Source organism: Microcaecilia unicolor, chromosome 11, assembly GCF_901765095.1.
Source record: "Microcaecilia unicolor chromosome 11, aMicUni1.1, whole genome shotgun sequence".
NCBI classification, from domain to species: domain Eukaryota; kingdom Metazoa; phylum Chordata; class Amphibia; order Gymnophiona; family Siphonopidae; genus Microcaecilia; species Microcaecilia unicolor.
In genome coordinates, this window is record NC_044041.1 from 139,435,869 (window position 1) to 139,452,753 (window position 16,885).

Consider the following 16,885-nt stretch of genomic DNA (forward strand, 5'->3'; position numbering starts at 1 on the left):
AAGGGGTGGGGGAAGGGGTGGGGAGATGCTGGACCATGGGAGGCCGAGAAGGCAGAAGGATTGGATGTTGGAATGTGGGGGAAGGGTAGTAGTTTTGATACCAGTGAAAACGTAACGTAACGAATAACGAGGCACAGAATCTCATTACTTTTACAGCTGAAAATTAATTTGATCATTTTGTTTCATTACAGATTGCAGTTGTAACTCATTTTGTTAGGTTACCAAAATTTGTAATCAAACAAAATAAAACATGGAAAAGAAAATAAGATACCACCTTTTTTAGTGGATAGGTGAGGGGAGGGTGATCAACAGAGAAATACAGCTTTATGGTTTATAATGGGCTAGGAACCCCCGATCCTTGTTAAGTCCTTTCTGTTGGGTGTTAAAATATTCAATCATATTGAATATCCCACCCCTGTTGGTCAGCATTTTACAGGACCAGGACACTGTACCAGTGACTTCACAGTGAGAATCCTGAAAGGTAACTTTAAAACCATACAAGAACGTAAGACCTTTGAAGTCAGAATGATTGAATATTTTAACACCCAACAGAAAGAATCTGGGGTTCCTAGACCATTATAAACCATAAAGCTGTATTTCTCTGTTGATCACCCTCCCCTCACCTATCCTGTTAGAATATCAATGATATGCTTTGATGTCCCCATGCATACCTCCTACCCACCCCCATCCTCCCACCCTGTCAGACTGTCATAGTAATGCTTGAATGTTTTCACTTATATACACTGTCAGCTAGCACATGGTAAAATTATGTATCATACCTGATAATTTTCTTTCCATTAATCATAGCTGATCAATCCATAGACTGGTGGGTTGTGTCCATCTACCAGCAGGTGGAGATAGAGAGCAAACTTTTGCCTCCCTATATGTGGTCATGTGCTGCCGGAAACTCCTCAGTATGTCGATATCAAAGCTCCATCCACAGGACTCAGCACTTAGAGAATTACACCCACGAAGGGACACTCTGCCCAGCTCACCACCGCCGAAACGGGGGAGGGGAATTAACCCAGCTCATCCCCACACAAGTGGGGGAGGGGAATCCGTCCAGCTCATCCCCGCGGAGCGGGGGAGGGACACCACACCCGCCGATGCGGGGGGATCTGGCTTATCCTGCAACCGCAACCGCGGGAGGAGCTGACTGACCCTAACACCGCCGAAGCGGGAGGGGTACAAAGCTGCCCTACAGCCGCACGAAGCGGGAGGGAGTGCCGGCAGAATTTAAATCTCAATCCAGCCCCGTAAAACGGAGGGGAGAGGAATGCAGCAGCTCACTGTAACACAAACTCGTCTCAACTCTTGAAGAATCCAAGTGAAAGAAGAACTTGAACACGAAGTCCTCCTGAAGTAACTGAAGGCTAAACTTGAACCTAAAATTCAACCAGAATATAAACAGTACAGATATCTGGGAGGGGCTATGGATTGATCAGCTATGATTAATGGAAAGAAAATTATCAGGTATGATACATAATTTTACCTTCCATATCATCAAGCTGATCAATCCATAGACTGGTGGGATGTACCGAAGCAGTACTCACCCAGGGCGGGACATAGAAATCCCTGACCGCAACACTGAAGCTCCAAACCGGGCCTCCGCCCGAGCAGCCACAGTCAAGCGGTAATGCCTGGCAAAGGTATGGGCCTTCCCCGCGGCCACCTAAGCCGCTGCAATGGCTTCCTTGCCCATCTTGCCACTGTAGGCTTAGAAGCCTGCAGACCCTTACGAGGACCTGTAAACAGGACAAACAGATGATCCGATTTCCGGAAATCATTGGACACTTCCAAGTATCTCATGATGACTCGTCTCACATCCAGAAAATCGAGAGCAGAGTATTCCTCTGGGTAGTCCTCCCTACGAAAGGAAGGGAGACAGAGCTGCTGATTCACATGGAAGCGAGAAACAATCTTGGGCAGGAAGGAAGGCACTGTGCGAATAGTCACTCCTGCCTCAGTGAACTGCAGAAAAAGCTCTCGACATGAGAGTGCCTGGAGCTCGGAAACTCTTCTGGCTGAAGTGATAGCCACCAAAAAGACTGCTTTCAACGTCAGGTCTTTCAGAGATGCCCTCGACAAGGGTTCAAAAGGCGGCTTCTGCAATGCTCTTAGCACCAGGTTGAGATTCCACGCAGGCACCACTGAGTGCAGAGGAGGGCGCAGGTGATTAACTCCCTTGAGAAAGCGCACCACATCTGGCTGCGAAGCCAGGGAAGCACCCTTCAGGCGGCCTCTGAAGCAAGCCAGAGCCGCTACCTGAACTTTCAGGGAACTGAGCGACAGGCCTTTGTCCAGACCTTCTTGCAGGAACCCCAACACTGAAGAAATTGGAGCAGTGAAGGGAGAAAGTGAGCCTGCTTCACACCACGCTGCAAAGATACGCCAAAGCCTGGCGTAAGCAGTAGAAGTAGAGCGCTTCCTTGCTCTCAGCATAGTGGCGATGACCTTGTCTGAGAAGCCCTTCTTTCTCAGACGCTGCCGCTCAATAGCCAGGCCGGAAGACCAAAGGGGGAGGGATCCTCCATCACCACGGGACCCTGATGTAACAGGCCCTGCTCCACTGGCAGCCGCAGAGGATCGCCGACTGAGAGCCTGATCAAGTCCGCATACCAGGGACGTCTGGGCCAATCCGGACCCACCAGGATTACCCTGCCGGGATGCTTTGCCACCCGGTCTAGCACCCTGCCCAACATGGGCCAGGGCGGGAACACAGAGAAGCTCTTGTGTCGGCCACTGTTGGAGAAGAGCATCTACTCCCAGGGATCGAGGGTCCCGTCCTCTGCTGAAAAAGCACGGCACTTGGCAATTGGCCGATGACGCCATCAGATCTAGGCTCGGCTGGCCCCAGCGCTTCGTGATGCCCAAGAACGCCTGAGCAGATATCTGCCACTCTCCGGGCTCCAAGGTATGGCGACTGAGAAAATCCGCCTTGACATTCATGACTCCGGCAATGTGGGCCGCTGACAGCTGTACCAGGTTCGCTTCCGCCCACTGGCATAGATTCATGGCCTCCTTGGCTAGAGGGGCGCTCTTGGTACCTCCCTGGCGGTTGACATAGGCCACAGCCGTGGCATTGTCCGACAGGACCCGTACAGGCTTCAACACCAGTACCGGGATGAACTCCAACAACACCAACCGAATGGCTCTGAGTTCCAGGAGGTTGATAGACCACTTGCCTCTGCAGGAGACCAGAGCCCCTGCGCTGTCCTTCCCAAGCAGTGGGCTCCCCAGCCCATCAAAGAGGCGTCTGTCGTGACGACAATCCACTCCGGGGTCACCAGAGGCATTCCTGCAGACAACTTGTCTGTCTGCGTCCACCAGCTCAGCGCCTTGCGCACTGCTGGGTCCAAGGGAAGGCGCACAGCAGAATCCTCCGACATCGGAGTCCAGCGCAGCAGCAGAGATTGCTGTAGTGGTCTCATATGAGCCCTGGACCAGGGCACTACTTCTATCGTGGCCGTCATAGAGCCCAACAGCTGCACGTAGTCCCAAGCCCGAATAGCAGAGGCTACTAGGAACTAGTCCACCTGAGCCTGAAGCTTAACAATCCGATTGTCTGGCAGGAACACTCTGCCCACTTGGGTGTCGAATCGAACTCCCAGATACTCCAGGGACTGAGTCGGGCGCAGCTGGCTTTACTCCCAGTTGATGATCCACCCCAGGGAGCTCAAAAGAGCAACCACCTGGTTCACAGCTTTGCCGCACTCTGCATAAGAGGGGGCTTGGATCAACCAGTCGTCCAGAAAAGGATGGACTTGAACTTCTTCCTTCCTCAGGAAGGCCGCGATGACCACCATTACTTTGGAGAAGGTCCGCGGAGCAGTAGCCAACCCAAACGGGAGGGCTCTGAACTGGAAGTGTCGGCCCAGTACTGCAAAACGCAGAAAGCGTTGATGAGGAGGCCAGATGGGAATATGCAAGTACGCTTCCTTGAAGACCAAGGATGCCAGGAACTCTCCTGCCTTCACTGCCGCTATAACAGAGCGGAGGGTCTCCATGCGAAAGTACCGAACTTTCAAGGCCCAATTGACCCCTTTGAGGTCGAGGATAGGCCGTACAGAACCTCCTTTTTTTGGTATCACAAAGAAAAAGGAGTAACATCCCTTGCCCAGCTGATTTTCTGGCACCGGAACGACCGCCCCCAGGCGGATCAGATTGTTCAAGGTCTGCTGCACTACCACAGCTGGACCGGAGACTTGCAGGGAGAGAGTACAAACCCGTCTTTTAAGGGTCGGCAGAACTCTAGCTTGTAGCCGTCTCTGATGACTTCCAGCACCCAAGCGTCTGAAGTTATTGTGGTCCACTCGCCCATAAACGAGGAAAGCCGTCCTCCAATCTGCACTGGGGCGTGGACCAAGGCCCCGTCATTGGGTACGAGACCCTGGGGGAGGACCGGAGGGGACACCTCCGGGACGGCGGTCTCTGCGAAAGGAATGCTGCTTGGGGGAGAAGTTCCTCTTGAAGGAAGAGGGGGCAGAGGAGCCCGACCTGCCCGGGCGGTACCGACGGGCTTCCTGAAACCGTCCTCTGGAGGTACCAGGGCAAGTACTAGCCCGAGCCCTGACCTCTGGTAACTTCTTGCCCTTAGACATGCCGAGATCGGTCACGATTTTGTCCAGCTCGACCCCAAAGAGCAGCTTGCCTTTAAAAGGCAATCTAGTCAGACGGGATTTAGAGGCGTGGTCAGCAGACCAATGTTTCAGCCAAAGCCACCGCCGCGCAGAGATTGTCTGAGCCATGCCTTTCGCTGAGGCCCTCAAGACATCATACAGCAAGTCTGCCAAATAGGCTAAGCCCGATTCCAGGGCCGGCCAATCAGCCCTCAAGGAAAGATCCGAGGGGGAAGCCCGCTGCACCATAGTCAGGCACGCCCTGGCCACATAGGAGCCGCAAATTGAGGCCTGCAAACTTAAAGCAGCTGCCTCAAAGGACGACCTTAAGGCCGCCTCCAATCTTCTGTCTTGGGCGTCCTTTAGGGCCGTGCCACCTTCCACCGGCAACGCCGTTTTCTTAGTCACCGCAGTGATTAAAGAATCCACGGTAGGCCACAGATAGGCCTCACGTTCACTTTCAGTCAAAGGATAGAGGCGGGACATAGCCCTAGCCACTTTAAGGCTCGCTTCCGGGACATCCCATTGAGCCGCAATTAAGGTGTGCATGGCATCATGCACGTGGAAGGTTCTAGGCGGGCGCTTCGTCCCCAGCATAATGGCAGAGCCAACAGGGGCTGAGGGAGAGACGTCCTCCGGAGAGGAAATCTAAAGTGTCCATGGCCTGTACCAACAGGTTGGACAAATCCTCTGAGCTAAAAAGCCGCGCTGCAGAGGGGTCATCCGCTCCATCCGAGCGGGGATCCGTCTCCTCCAAGGAATCCGCAAAGGACCGTTGGGAGACCTCAGATACGCTGCCCTCATCTACATCGGAGGAGACAAAGTCCTCCAAGGCCTGGGAATCAACCCGAGGGCGTTTACCTCTGGGAACCTCAACCTCTTACCAGACGAGGGAGCCGGGGCAGCGTATTGCATAAGGAAGGCCTGATGCAGCAGCAAAACAAACTCGGGGGAGAAACCCCCCAGACTGTGTACTTCCGCAGCCTGGGCAACAGCCCTAGACGCACCCTCAACCGGCGCTCGCAAGAGCGGGGGAGAGACATGCTGCGCATCCAAAATGGCGTCCGGCGCGACACTCCGCGAAGGAGCCGCGCGGGAAGAACGGCGCTTAACTTTAGCCGCTTTTGTGCCGTCGCCCAAATTAAGGGCGTTCATGGCATTAATGTCTCCAACCTCAAGGGCGGCCCAAGAAGAAGCCGTCCGAGCCGCGTGGCCGGCCAAGATGGCGGAGGCGAGGAGCGGGGGATGGGCGTTTATGGCGGGAAAAATCGCCACGCCGGAGGAAGGACCGGGACATTCATCGGTCACGAAACTGTCACCCAACAAGGGCGAATCAGGCTTTAAGACCCCCGCATCCCCTCTAGAAGCGCCCAAGCGATCCGGGGAGCGACTCTTTACGCCCTCCGACGCCATATGCCACGTGGAGATAAATCGGGGAACCCCCTGCCCACTATAAAAAGGTAAAAATTACCTGCTGTCCGCTCCGAGCTGTAACGACCTGGTGTCCCAGTGAGTAGCTGCAATAAACGTTTAAATAAACGTCGAAATAAACGCCTTTAAGGACGTTCAAAATTTTTTTTTTTTTTTAACGGAGCCAGCGGGAGGGGGGGAGAAAAGGAGGGACCTGGCACCACCAGGTTTGCACTTGCTCAAAAAAGCCCTCAACCCCAGGCACTCAACAAAACCTAAAAATTAGGCTTGGAGGCCTAGCCAGAGCTGCTGCTGTGTGTGACCACCACCTGCTGAGATAGAGAACATACAGAGGAGTTTCCGGCAGCACATGACCACATATAGGGAGGCAAAAGTTTGCTCTCTATCTCCACCTGCTGGTAGATGGACACAACCCACCAGTCTATGGATTGATCAGCTTGATGATATGGAATTGCTTATTTCCGATCTGACGAAGGGCAACCGTCAAAAGCTAATCAAGAAATGTATTAAGTTATGTCCAATAAAAAAGGTATCATCTTATTTTCTTTTCCATGTTTTATTTTGTTTGATTTCTATTGATAACCTTAAGAGTGGACTAACACGGCTACCACATTCCTCTACTCAAAATTTGTAACAAATTACTTAACACTGTATTTAGCTTTATAAGCAGTATTGTACTGAAACCCATAGCAGCTCTCAAGCAACTAAAAAAGTAGCCTGTTTTCCTGCAGCTGCCCACATCTCCAGACCGACACTACATAGAAACAACAAAAAAAAACTAATTGGTAGATCTGACCAAGCGCATAACTTCAAGAGACAAATCCAACATCTTTTTACCTTCCATCATTCTTCCCCAAAGGTTCATCGTATCTGACTCCAACCCAATAGCCTGGCTTGAAGTCTGTAAGACCTGAAAACAGGAAAGCACACAAAAAAAAAATTTGTTCATTCTGGAAGTTGGTAAAAATGATTTTACCTGTTCTTTTCAATATCTAGTTGCAATCTTTTCTACATCAGTTGGCTCATCAAAATTGAGCTGCAATGTATTTTAGGGCTACAGAACATTAAAAATTTTAATTGTGATTTTTGTGCTGGGAGTACCCCTTCTTTGCAATATGGGGCCTGCGGGATACTAGACAATACCCTCTCTCATGCACTCTGGGAATGCTCGACTATACGGGATTACTGGCACCAGGTACTTTCGTATATAAAAACACTGTTCCCTTTGCCCTCAGACTTTGCCCCCCTCCCCAGTTTTTTGTTAGGGCCATTGATGTTTTCTCTATAAAGCATGTGTGGTGGGTGTGAAGTGTATCTTGCAGACACGGTGCATGAGAGATACTCCTAATCAGTGGCATTGGCATAATGTGATTCAGTTATTAACCTGGAAAGCCCGCTCTGTCTGTCTCGCAGCAAAGCAAAAGAAATGGTTTTGGATGGTCTGGGAGCCCTTTGTCCAAAACCTCTCTCCTCGAGCGCGCAGCCTACTTCTTAATACTCTACCTTTATAGATCTTACTGTGGAAGTCCACTTTTGGTTTCTCAGTCTCTGTTTTATTCTCGTTCATCTTTGGGTGGGGAAGGGGGGGATGGATTATAGGGATTTAAGGGATGAGTTAGGGGGAAATTGATTTAGAATTTTTACTTTCTTTTTCATTTGTCAAGAGGGGAGAGTCAGAACTCTCCCATGCTTGGTATACCTGATTTGCATTATTTGGAGGAGCTTTATAGGTGATTGTTATTGATTATGTTATCTTGCAAATGCACATGGGGGTGGAGAGGGTGGAGATGGGAGGGGGAAAATTGAGGAAAATCTTTGATGACGAGCTGAACGGTATTGTACCACAATTACTTGTCTATGTATTCACACATTGTATTTCTTGACAATTGTTGTTAATACCTAGTCATCAATAAAAAGTATTCAAACTAAAAATTCTAATTGTGATTAATTGTAACCGTACAAACAATATTAATCTCAATTAACATATAAGCTATTTTTGGACATTAGCTATTGAAAACCCCCACATTTTTAAAGAAAATGTCACACAAACACTTTTAAACCACTGGATTACAGTATTTAGCAGATGTGATTTCAGAAATATTTACAGAAAATCCAGTAAGATTTATATTTACCAAATTCTAGAGCTTATTACCTCCTTCTCTCGCCCCATCATCCAGTATCACCCCATACCCCCCACACACCAACATCATCCTGTATCACCCCACCTATCTGTCACTCCCACACAGCCATCATTCCATCTCCACTCCTCATCACCATCCAACATTGCCCCATCTCTCCCCCAAACCGCACCATCATCATCCAAGCATGGCCCTGTCTCTCCCCGTACCCCAACCATCCTGTATAGCACCATCTCTACACCCCTCTTCTCACCACCACGGACCCATCTCTCGCCCCCATTCCTCACCACCACTAACATCCAAGCATGTCTATGTCCGTTTCCCTTTCCTCCCCATCCCTCCTTGTTTATTTATACAGCCAGGCTGTTGCTTCTTCCGGTTTGCACAGTCACAGGACAGCAGCAACAACAGAAGGAAAACAGACTTGGGGAGACTGCATTGTATATGCTGCTGCTTACGTCCTGTTTCTGAGACTGGCAGCATTTACAAGGTAATTTCCCCGAATCTGCCTGCCTTCTGTTGTTGCTGCGGCTGTCCTGCAGCCATGCAAACAAACAAGGAGGGGTGGGGAGGAAAGGGAGACAGATGTGGCCATGCTGAGATGTTGCTGGTGACTGGGAATGACAGGGCCATGCTGAATTATCGGGGGAGGCGTGTTGGGGAAGACAAACAGGTAATGCACATTGATCACGCTATTAACACAAATCTGAAGATCTAGTTTATTTGGAAAATTACACTGTTTAGATCAGAATACAGGCACTGCAAAATCCTCAAAGTAACATATCCAATTACTCTCTCCCCCTCCACTGACTGCCCCATTCCAATCATAAACAAGTGGTGCTCTCCTCTACTATTCCCTGTCTCATTGTCATCAGTATTTGTCTTCCACCACCCACTGCCTCCCCGGCCACCTAAAACATAGCAGACAAGCCAGATCTACTGACAAGAATCTAAAGCAGTGAGGATAATCAGGCAGATATGCTGACTATTCCCAATTTGTTTCAAGAGTAGAAAGTTGTGCAGTATTTGTAAAAACAGTATTCCCTTCCACTACATGCCTAGTTGTTTCTTACCAGCAACAGTAAATTCTACAGAAATTAGACAATTTGTAACCATTTTGGTTTTATATACCACTTTATGAAATACAGTGCATATTTAAGTATATATAGTAATGGCCAATGCAAGTGCTCCAAAATCATCCAACTTAATTAGTACACAACGTGGTATGACTTACCAGCATACATGACAGTTCCTCGTTTTGTTGACTGTCCAGTTATATGGACCTCACATCGCGTACCCACTGTGATGGCTGTTATCAAATCTCTCTCCTCTGCCAACTTCTGCTCCTGGTCAGCCTCCCTACTTGCCATGTCTTCTTCGTTGAACTTCCCCATTTTATTCCGTCTCAGGAAAGCACGGACAGAATCTTAAAGCAAAGCAAAGGGGCATAAAGTGAACTTTTTCAGACTAAGCTAAATGATTGCTATTTCAATTTCAAAAGAAATTGCTAGCAAAGCTATCCTATCCCATTTGACAAAAATTTGAATTTCCTCTTTACAATAGCTAATATCTGACATCTAGACACTTTTGCACGTTTGTAATCTGCTGTTTTTTTCTTTTAATTACAGATTTATATGAACTGAATTATCAAAAGTTATTTGGAACCATTAGGGAAACCCACAACTGCTCATTCTCCAACTGCTTTCATCTATTCCTAACAGGAATATCAAATAAATGAAATGTAAGGATTAGATATAAAAACTTTATCAAGATACACCACTTTAATAAATAGAATAGGAAAGAAGAAATTATGTGTTACTGGAAATTTTTATTTTCTTTAGTCACCACACCGTTCTGCACAAATGGGTGTTATCCTTTCCTGCCAGCAGGTGGAGGTAAAGAAAACAGAATTCTACCAGTGACATCACCGATATAAGCTGTGGTGCTCCCTGGAACAATCCAGTATACATCTGCCAAAGCAGTAGAAGGCCCCTTTTGTAATGCACCCATGCCCCATCAACTACTGCAGCCGCAATGACAGTCAAGTGAGCAAAACACCACAGAGTGGCACTCGCTACCCTTCATATACCAGATCATAGGAAACATACATAGCTGCCAATCACAATAGGAAACTGGCTTTTTTTTCTTTTTTTAAGAACTGAAAAGGAAGCACAGAGAACCTGGGCTGAGGTCTTCCAAGGGTGGAACTGCAGAACTATATCACTGACTAAAGAAAATTATCTGGTAAGACAACTTCTCCTTTCTTAGTGTCTGCTCCATCGTTCTGCATAAATGGGATGTACTGAAACAGATCTATTGGGCAGGGGAAGACTAGGCCCCCCGAATGACCTGTCAATGTCCAAGCGGATTCTGGCCAACAAGTCCAATCTGTAGTTCTGAGCAAAGGAATGGAATGAGGACCAAGTCGCCACCCTATAAATCTCCTTAGGGGAAACTACCCAGGCCTCCGCTGAGGAAGCAACCTGAGCCCTTGTAGAGTGGGTCTTCAGCTGGCTGGTTCCTGCAAATGTAGGTAAGCTCAATAGCTGCTTTGCTCCACATCAGAATAGAGGCTGCTTGTCCTGATTGAGGTGCAAATCCAAGAAAGAGGAACAAAGAATTATTTTTCTCTTAAATTCGTTATCTCCACATGGTCTGAATGCTTCTTTAGAATTGATACATTTTTTATGAAAATTGGTTTTCTTTGTCTCGTTTGGCGAATAGTATCAGCATTTGCTCATTTGTCAACACTTTTATCCTGGTTTATTAATACATATAATTTTTTTGACAATTTTTTTTATAAATTCACTTAACATTTTTTTTCCTAAAATATTTTTCCTTCATATTTTTGTATTAAGAACAATTATTAATGATTATTATTATATATTTATCGATTGTTTTTACTCATTTTTTAAATGATTTTAATTATTCTGTGTGTCAACATTACTTTTAAAGATATACAACATTGCTGCTGTTTATTTTTTTTTTTGAGTGGACAATACTGGTTTCACTATTGGTGCAACGCCGTCATTCTTATTTCTGCTTGAGCCTAGGTAGATAATTTACATACTCAACGAGGAGTTCATACATATGCATGACTAGTTTAAATAACTGCCATTTCCTGGCATTCTGTTTCCTGTCATGAGGTGTTGCTTGCTGATCGGTTGGCTGTTTCTTTGTTCTCTCTGGTAAGTTTGTTTGTTCAGGATTGTTTTGTGGTTTTCATTTCTCTTATCTCTTTTGGAGTATTTTTTTCTTGCTTCATTTTTTATTGATTTAGGTTTGACTCAGAGTATGTTCTGTCTTTCAATCATTTGCTGGTCACATTTTTTGTCTTTGGTGCAATGGGTTTGTTGTAGTTTTCCTCTGTATATCTATCCATTCGGTATGTTTATATATATTTTTTCTTCAGGGAAGGCATTTTATTTATACTACACAATGATTCCTTCAGTTATTTGATTTATAATGCTATATTTTTTGGTACGGTGGGTGCAGTACAGCTCTCTCGTTCCCTTTACATCTTGATGGTAATGTGAGCTAGTGTTTAATAGGTGATATATACCCTTTATCCCTCTATTTTGGAATGTTTCATGTGAATAACACACATTCAACATTTTTAGGTATTACAGTGCACGATACATTCTATTAGTTTACTTAGGCATTTGCCTGATTAGACATAAATACATGTTTTACACTTTTGTTTTTGTACAAAGATGATGATCTATATATAGAATGGTCCATTTTAACTGATTTACATTTTTATGAAATAACAGGAATTTTATCGTTTTGTAGTATCTTAAAATTTTTTTTTATCCCTTTACAGTGGATTAACTTGTTTTTATAACCATGTGTATACATAAAGGATTTATTCAAGCCAATCAACTTCTTCTCAGAGGTTTGACTTTATTTCATTGAATTATTTTTATAATTAATACGCAAATTCGTTGCTGGAGAACGTGGTGAAGGCGGTTAGCTTGGAAGAGTTTAAAAAGGGGTTAGACGATTTCCTAAAGGACAAGTCCATAAACCACTACTAAATGGACTTGGGAAGCTTGCCAGGTGCCCTTGGCCTGGATTGGCTGCTGTCGTGGACAGGATGCTGGGCTCGATGGACCCTTGGTCTTTTCCCAGTGTGGCATTACTTATGTACTAAATATAATGTAGTTTTAAATAGTGTCGGATCATGATGTTTTAAAATATTTTATTTATTCAAGTTCTATAAATGTATTTTTTCACCATAAGATCAGAATATATATGTAGATATGTCAGTGTTTCATCAGCCTGACCTATGTCTTTCGCTTATCAGCCATTATTTGATAGTTATTACTTTTTATTTGTTTGGTGTTTCTCTGTCCATAATATCTGCCTACATATTTATAATATATTATGAATTAAAAAAAAATTTTCATATAATTTATCGTTATAAAATCTACAGATGTGCAATACTTTTTATGAATGTCCATATATGTTTGGCTATATATTTCATAAAGGCAGATATATTATTTGATATCTCTTTAATATTATGTTAAAATTTTTTTTTAATTTGTCCTGTTTTTTGTAGAAATTTGTTTGTGACCCCTGAGGCAGGCACTTTGGCGCCAAAACACGGACCGTGTCGGGTCCTTGATATGAGTATTCTGAATAAACTGTTTCTTGATATTATCTCCCTATTGGTTTGCACATTTGCCAGCCTCTACTTTTGCTGTTTTGCTTTGTCCTGATTGAAGGCCATGAAACAGTACAAAGAGGTGGTAAGAGACAAAATTCTTTTGTCTCCTGAAAATACTGGAGCAACATCCTCTGGACAACTTAAGTTTGTGGAGCCTCCAGGCTGTAGAAGTCAAACCTTGCACCCCAAAGGAGGGCAGGAAGACCTCCTGAATCACAAGATACCACTTTCAGCAGAAAGATGTGAACAATATGCAAGGACACAATCATCTGAGAAGGAAAGGTAAGGGTCCCATCATGGAAGGGCCTGCAGCTCCAAACCCTTTGAGCAGAGGTGATAGCCACCAGAAACACTATCTTGAGAGTAAGATCTTTAATGGAAGCTGATCGCAGGGTATCAAATGGAGCCCCGGACAGCACCAAATTTAGTTCCCATGGAGGAAGGGTAGGATGAAGCGGAGGCCACAGATGCGCTAGCCCTTTCCCTGGAAATTGCCACCACCTGGACCCTCAAGGAGCTCAGAGCACAAAGCACTGATCCAGGCCTTGCTGCAGGAACCCCAAGATATCAGGGACCTGAGTCCTTCAAGGGGAGAGAAATTGTTCCCTGCACCTGGCTTCAAAAACACACCAGACCAGGGATGTAGACGCCTTCCTGGAGTGGAGCAGCGTAGAGAACACCACGATGGAGACACCATAGTAACATACATAGTAGATGACGGCAGAAAAAGACCTGCACGGTCCATCTAGTCTGCCCAACAAGATAAACTCATATGTGCAACTTCTTGTGCATACCTTACCTTGATTTTGTATCTGCCATTTTCAGGACACAGATCGTAGAAGTCCTGCCCAGAACTAGCCCCATCACCCAAACACCAGCCCCGCCTCCCAATCTCGGCTAAGCTTCTGAGGATCCATTCCTTCTGCACAGGATTCCTTTATGTTTATCCCACGCATGCTTGAATTCCGTTACCGTTTTCATCTCCACCACCTCCCGCGGGAGGGCATTCCAAGTATCTACCACTCTCTCCGTGAAAAAATACTTCCTGACATTTTTCTTGAGTCTGCCCCCCTTCACTCTCATATCATGTCCTCTCGTTCTACCGCCCTCCCATCTCCGGAAAAGGTTTGTTTGCGGATTAATATCTTTCAAATATTTGAACGTCTATATCATATCACCTCTGTTTCTCCTTTCCTCCAGGGTATACATGGTCAGGTCCGCAAGTCTCTCCTCATACGTCTTGTAACGCAAATCCCATACCATTCTCGTAGCTTTTCTTTGCACCGCTTCCATTTTTTTTACATCCTTAGCAAGGTACGGCCTCCAGAACTGAACACAATACTCCAGGTGGGGCCTCACCAACGACTTATACAGGGGCATCAACACCTCTTTTCTTCTGCTGGTCACACCTCTCTCTATACAGTCTAGCAACCTTCTGGCTATGGCCACCGCCTTGTCACACTGTTTCGTCGCCTTCAGATCCTCAGATACTATCATCCCAAGATCCCTCTCCCCGTCCGTAACTATCAGACTCTCCCCGCCTAACACATACTTCTCCCGTGGATTTCTACTTCCTAAGTGCATCACTTTGCATTTCTTCGCATTGAATTTTAATTGCCAAACCTTAGAACATTCTTCTAGTTTCCGCAGATCCTCTCTCAAGTTTTCCACTCCCTCCCCGGTGTCCACTCTGTTACAAATCTTAGTATCGTCCGCAAAAAGGCAAACTTTACCTTCTAACCCTTCGGCAATGTCACTCACAAATATATTGAACAGAATCGATCCCAGCACCGATCCCTGAGGCACTCACCTTCCCCTCCGAGCGAATTCCATTTACCACCACCCTCTGGTTTCTGTCCGTCAACCAGTTCCTAATCCAGTTCACCACTTCAGGTCCTATCTTCAGCCTGTCCAGTTTATTCAAGAGCCTCCTGTGGAGAACCGTGCCAAAAGCTTTGCTGAAATCTAAGTAGATTACATCCATAGCACATCCTTGATTCAATTCTCCAGTCACCCAGTCAAAGAATTCAATGAGATTCGTTTGACACGATTTCCCTTTGGTAAAGCCATGTTGTTTCGGATCTTGCAACTTATTGGCTTCCAGAAAATTCACTATCCTGTCCTTTAGCATCGCTTCCATTACTGTCCTTTAGCACATTTCTCTAACTGCCTCCTCTCAATGACCAGACCATAAGCCAGAAGGGATCCAGATCCTCCATTTCTACTGGCTCCTGCCAGAGCAGACCTTCGCCCTTTAGCACCGGAAGAGACTCCTCCACCAGAAGGCACCAGAAATCTGCATACCAGCTGTGATGCAAGTCCAGAGCCACCTGCAAGACCAGATAAGGATGACTTGCAGTCCTTTGCAACTATCGACCTATCAAAGACTCCTCCCCCAGCCAAGGTAGAATCAGGGCAACGATTCCCTCAGAGGCCAGGTCCCTTTGATTACAGAAGCAGTGCTCCACCTTTGTACTGACTCTGGATGCCATCAGGTCAAACTGTGTGGGCCCCCACTGGTCCAAAATGAACTGAAAGGCCTGAGGCCCCAGCTCCCATTCTCCTGGATCTAGGAGAGAGCGGCTAAGGAAGTCCGCCTGCACAGTGTCCTTGCCCACAATGTGGACTACTGAGAAGGCCTGGAAGATGGGTACCCACTCCCACAGACTCGCTGCCTCCAGGGTCACCACATGACTCCTGATCCCGCCCTGTTGATGTAAGCTGACATCACTCTGACCACTTTCCCCTTGAGAAGCAGCTGAAGTTCCTGCAGAGCTATTCGAACCGCCCAAGTCTCCAAAGGATTGATGGACCAGGCCACCTCCCAGTACGACCAGGATCCTTGGGTCACCTGACTAAGGCAGTGCACTCCCCAGCCATGGAGACTCACATCCACACTGTGCACAACCCACTGAAGGGGATCCAGAAGAACTCCTCTCATCAAGTACACTAGACTGTACCACCAAGTCAGACTATCAATTTGAATGGGAGAGGCAGAAGATGGGGATGGGACTTCATTTACCACTTTTCTGTGGTTATAATTTTACATATTATATTTAAACGATTTTTATTGATATTTCAGCATGTTAAACCATAACAATACATTTCACTTAAATTTCACAAGCAAATCATGCTGTATAAATGCAACACATTACTGAACAACATCCAAAGCTTTTTAACTTTTTCTCCCTTATTCCCTAACTTCTCCTTCTACCCCCTTTGTGTCCAACAATTTTATATTTCAAAGATTTTATTGATAAACCGTCATAATTTACAAGACATGTCAATCAAAAATAAGTCACCATGCATCTACTCATGTGATTCTAACAAAACCAACGTCTTGTCATCACTTTTACTGATTTCTTCCCCCCCCCTCCCCCCATCCCGCACAGCCGAGTGGATTAGCAATTCAAAATATAACTTCTCCCCTTCGGAGGGAGAGTCATCCAAAAGGCTTCCCATCTAGCTCTAAACCTGACTCCAGGAACACTGTCCATTTGTTTAACCTCACATCTGTCCAGCCTCATCTGCTGAATTATTTGGTACCTCCACCATTGCAGAGAGGGGCCCAAAGGGGAAATCCAGAACTTCAAAACTGTGTTTATCCCATAAAACACAGCTATCCCCAAAAAAACCCTTAAAACCCACCAGGGGAGTTGATGTGAACTTATATCGGTTGAAGAGAAGCAGTGGGTCCTACACCAGTGAACAGCCCCATATATCTTCTACCCTCCTAAGTAGACCCCTCCAAAACCGCTCCGTATAAGGGTAGGACCAAAACATTATGTCCCAATGTCGCCGGCCTTCCTCCACATTTCAAACAAGATCCGCTCTCTGATATTTTCGCCAGATAGGCTCTGCGCGGAGACATATAGAACCTTAGGAGGAACCGATAAAGTTTTTCACGCTGAAAAATTGATAGTCATTGCGAATATAAATTCTTAATGCACGCTTTGCACAGTTCCACCGAGATCTTGCTCCCGAGATCATTTGACCAACTTTTTGCCAGCTTGGCATAATCCAGTTCA

At 46.1% G+C, this 16,885-nt stretch overlaps 1 protein-coding gene across 1 annotated transcript in view; it reads right to left on the reverse strand.

Annotated features, from left to right (window-relative positions):
- TBCB (tubulin folding cofactor B) overlaps positions 1-16,885 on the reverse strand; it is a 182,733-nt gene that overhangs the window by 64,178 nt on the left and 101,670 nt on the right. The window contains 2 exon segments of the mRNA XM_030219339.1: positions 6,888-6,960; positions 9,423-9,614. Coding sequence (XP_030075199.1) covers positions 6,888-6,960; positions 9,423-9,614 — 265 coding nt within the window.